Below are 3,422 nucleotides of genomic sequence, written 5' to 3'. Positions count from 1 at the left end.
GTGAGAAGAGGTGCTCTGTGGAATTGGAACTTCAGTTGGGGCTCTGACTCAGTGAGTTTGCTGGCTGAACTGAAAGGAAGAATTGAAACAACCAGAAATAAACATAGGAGAAAGCTTAAGGATGTAAGAGAGGCCATTTGTTTATGTTGTCTAAGAAAAAAGTGAAATGTTGTTGGTGAATTGCTATGAAAGAGGGAAGTGTTGGCGGATATATATAGTGGGAGGGGTGAAATAAAATGAGGGAGATGGTGTGAGTGGACTGAATAAGGTGATAATGCGTTTGCGATTTGGTAGTGAAATTGAAGGGGATTGATTTGTAGGTTTGCATTAACCGAGTGGTAAGGTTGGTGGAGACAGAGGATAGCCAGCTAAGGGGAGAGTTGGCACGGATAATAACAACACGAGATGGCGACATGAGGACAAATCCCGTGTACCCTCAAACTCTTTGGCACATAACAGAAATCAAGGGGAGGGACCCTCACATATACAATGTTTCAATGCAGAAACTATCTCTCCAAAAATGATTGTCTTTCTTGCTTCGACACTGCCTCCACCCAAATCCGCAACTGCTCCAAAGCCAATGGCGCCAGAGTTATCTACAACGATTGCTTCCTCAGGTATCTATCTGTCTATTCATTCAAATATATTTAAATTCACTTTGATTTTGCTGTTTGAAATTCTCAAAATCTGACAAGGTTCACAGAGGTATGTAAATGTGGAAAGTTTTCACTTGCATGCAACGCTTGGTATAAATTAGTTCCTGCTTAATGTTTTTTCAAATAGAAATAATGACAAGCTACCAAAAGCAGTATCAGATTGCGTTTTGTTCGAAGCAATTTAATCTTCGACAATTTTTCTGCATTTGATGTAGTATACTGCACAACACAACCCTTTTATTTGTTATTATCAATTATTTTATTCTGAAAAGTCGTATCTATATCATTTATTTCAAAATCTAAACTTGTGTTCCGTTGCAGGTGACATACTGGGAGCAACTGAGTTAAGAGGACCAGTTAACTACAAATATAATGATTTGAAAGCTGGAACTAAAAATTTCAGTGCTGAAAATAAACTTGGAGAAGGAGGTTTTGGTGCTGTATACAAGGTGAATTTTATGTTGTGTATATTTTAATAACATAATTGCAAGCATCCTAATGACAATGATTAATGTGTAAGATTTTTTTAAAATCTGTCAAAATATTCTCTTTTATTTGAAGTTTTTGTTTATGTTTGCAATTAATAAACAAATAATCATTTTCCTAATGTCCTTTACAAGTTTTTAAAAGTATACAATAAAGATTTGATAATTTTTTAAAATAAATTAAAAAAAGAAAGAAAAATGTCTTCAAAAAATAAATATAAATACAAAACCTAACAAAGAAATACTTAAAGCTACAGTTACATAAACTGAAGATCTCTTTCACTGATTTGCCAATCATATATTTGGAATAATAGGGTACTCTAAAAAATGGAAAAATTGTTGCCATAAAGAAATTAGTGTTGGGATTAAATGCAATTGGATGCATCTCTGTTCCGGAATCTAAAAGCCTTGGATTAAATGCAATTGGAAGAACAATACTTCTTTTTCCCATGATTTGAAAAGTCCACACATCTTTTCACTTTTGATCAATTATTGATGTGGTTGAACGTTTATCTTAATTGCTTTTTTGCATGAATAATTGGAAGCATTGTACCGTAAATATCAATTCCAACCGTAATTGATTTGATTGGCATGGTTATAGATAGATGTACATGATTCATAGGTCAAAATTAACCTGTCAAATACTAAATGAGTTGATTTATATAAATGATTTTTTCCTTTATATTAACCTGTCAAAATTAACGTTTCAAGTTGGCTTTATATTCCTTTATTCCTATTTTTTCCAATAAATCTCTTAATTATTTGATTGATTAAATATTAGTGAATATAATATTTAAGTTAATTAGATTTTTCCAGTAAGATCGAGTTTGATTATTGCACAGATAAAGAGATGAGATATGAGTGTATAAATCAAACTTTGTATTTGATTTTATCAAATATAGATAGCGTTTTGTGAATTTCGATAGGAGTACAAAGTTTGATTATTGTACATATCTTACCCATCATATTTGCTAATTATGTGGGCATAAAGCTATTCGTGTCTTGTTTATTTTTCAATACTAAAGTCTTGCATCATAAATTTCAATTATATTCTCTACCAATCTTTTATGATTCTGCATCTTAACTGATTTTTCTGATCATACTTTCTTGTCAACCATCATAATTGAGTGTTTGGTTATGGGTAATTGATCAGAAAATTGCATCTTCTCATCTTGCAGAAGTAACCGTTTTACTTATGTTCAGAACAGAACAAGATTTGTGTCTTTGGGTGCTGTGAGCAATGATTTAGTTGAAGAGAGTGTGGAAGGTGATGACCTAAGGAGCAGAATCTTGAGGCTAAGGCTCCCCAAGCGAAGCGCCACAAACATTCTTCAGAAGTGGGTCCTTCAAGGGAATCCTGTTACGCTCTCTCAGCTTCGAGATATTTCCAAAGAGCTTCGAAGATCACAAGGGAAAGTAGTGCAATTGCTGTTTGTTTTGTCATATCATGCAGTATGTATTAGATTCGTTTGGTTAATTGTAGGTGTAGTGCATTAGGAATTCAATTTTACACGTTGCTATTATTCAGTCAAATTGACCTGTGTGCTTAAGCTGGTCGGTGAACTTGTTCTAGTGCATTCACAAATTGTGTTTTTTTAATTGGATAAGTGCAGATTTTTTAGAGAAATAAATGAGCTGTTATAGTGAATTGGAATTTGCCTTGTGATAAGTGAGCTGTCATAGAGAAATAAAGAGAAATAAATGAGCTATTATGTGATACTGTCCTTCGGTAATTACCGAAGGCTTCTGTCCTTCGGTAATTACCGAAGGCTTCTGTCCTTCGGTAATTACCGAAGGCTTCTGTCCTTCGGTAATTACCGAAGGCTTCTGCCCTTCGGTAATTACCGAGGGTCGTAGGCCGTCGGTAATGGTTAGCGACAACATGTTTACCGACGGTCTAATAGTCGTCGCTAATCCCTCGGTAAATTGTCATTATCGACGGCTTTTGGATGTTACCGAAGGATTCTGGCCTTCGGTAATGCCCTCTTTTTTTGTAGTGTTTGGAAAGAATCTTCAAACACCGAAAAATCATCCATGAAGACTTCAATACACTTTTCTATGAGATCCGCAAAAATTGCCTGCATACACCTTTGAAACGTAGCTAGAGCATTACATAACCCAAATGGAATCTTTCTGTAAGTGAATACACCAAATGGACACATGAATGTCGTCTTCTCCTGGTCTTTTGGATCTACCACAATTTGATTGTATCCAGAATATCCATCTAGAAAGCAATAAAAAGTCTGACCTACCAATCTTTCCAGCATCTGATCAATAAAAG

General features: G+C 34.7%; 1 protein-coding gene across 1 annotated transcript; it reads left to right on the top strand.

Annotated features, from left to right (window-relative positions):
* Positions 1-253: 253 nt before the first annotated feature.
* On the top strand, positions 254-2,661 carry LOC108328837 (uncharacterized). The gene is made up of 3 exons (XM_052879786.1): positions 254-617; positions 978-1,105; positions 2,345-2,661. Exons 1-3 carry the CDS (start codon positions 521-523, stop codon positions 2,636-2,638), a joined length of 519 nt encoding a protein of 172 aa, XP_052735746.1. The 5' UTR covers positions 254-520; the 3' UTR covers positions 2,639-2,661.
* Positions 2,662-3,422: the final 761 nt, after the last annotated feature.

Source organism: Vigna angularis, chromosome 6, assembly GCF_016808095.1.
Source record: "Vigna angularis cultivar LongXiaoDou No.4 chromosome 6, ASM1680809v1, whole genome shotgun sequence".
In the NCBI taxonomy this organism is placed as follows: domain Eukaryota; kingdom Viridiplantae; phylum Streptophyta; class Magnoliopsida; order Fabales; family Fabaceae; genus Vigna; species Vigna angularis.
The sequence above is the reverse complement of the archived record's forward strand: the minus strand, read 5'-3'. Positions and strand labels throughout refer to the sequence as shown.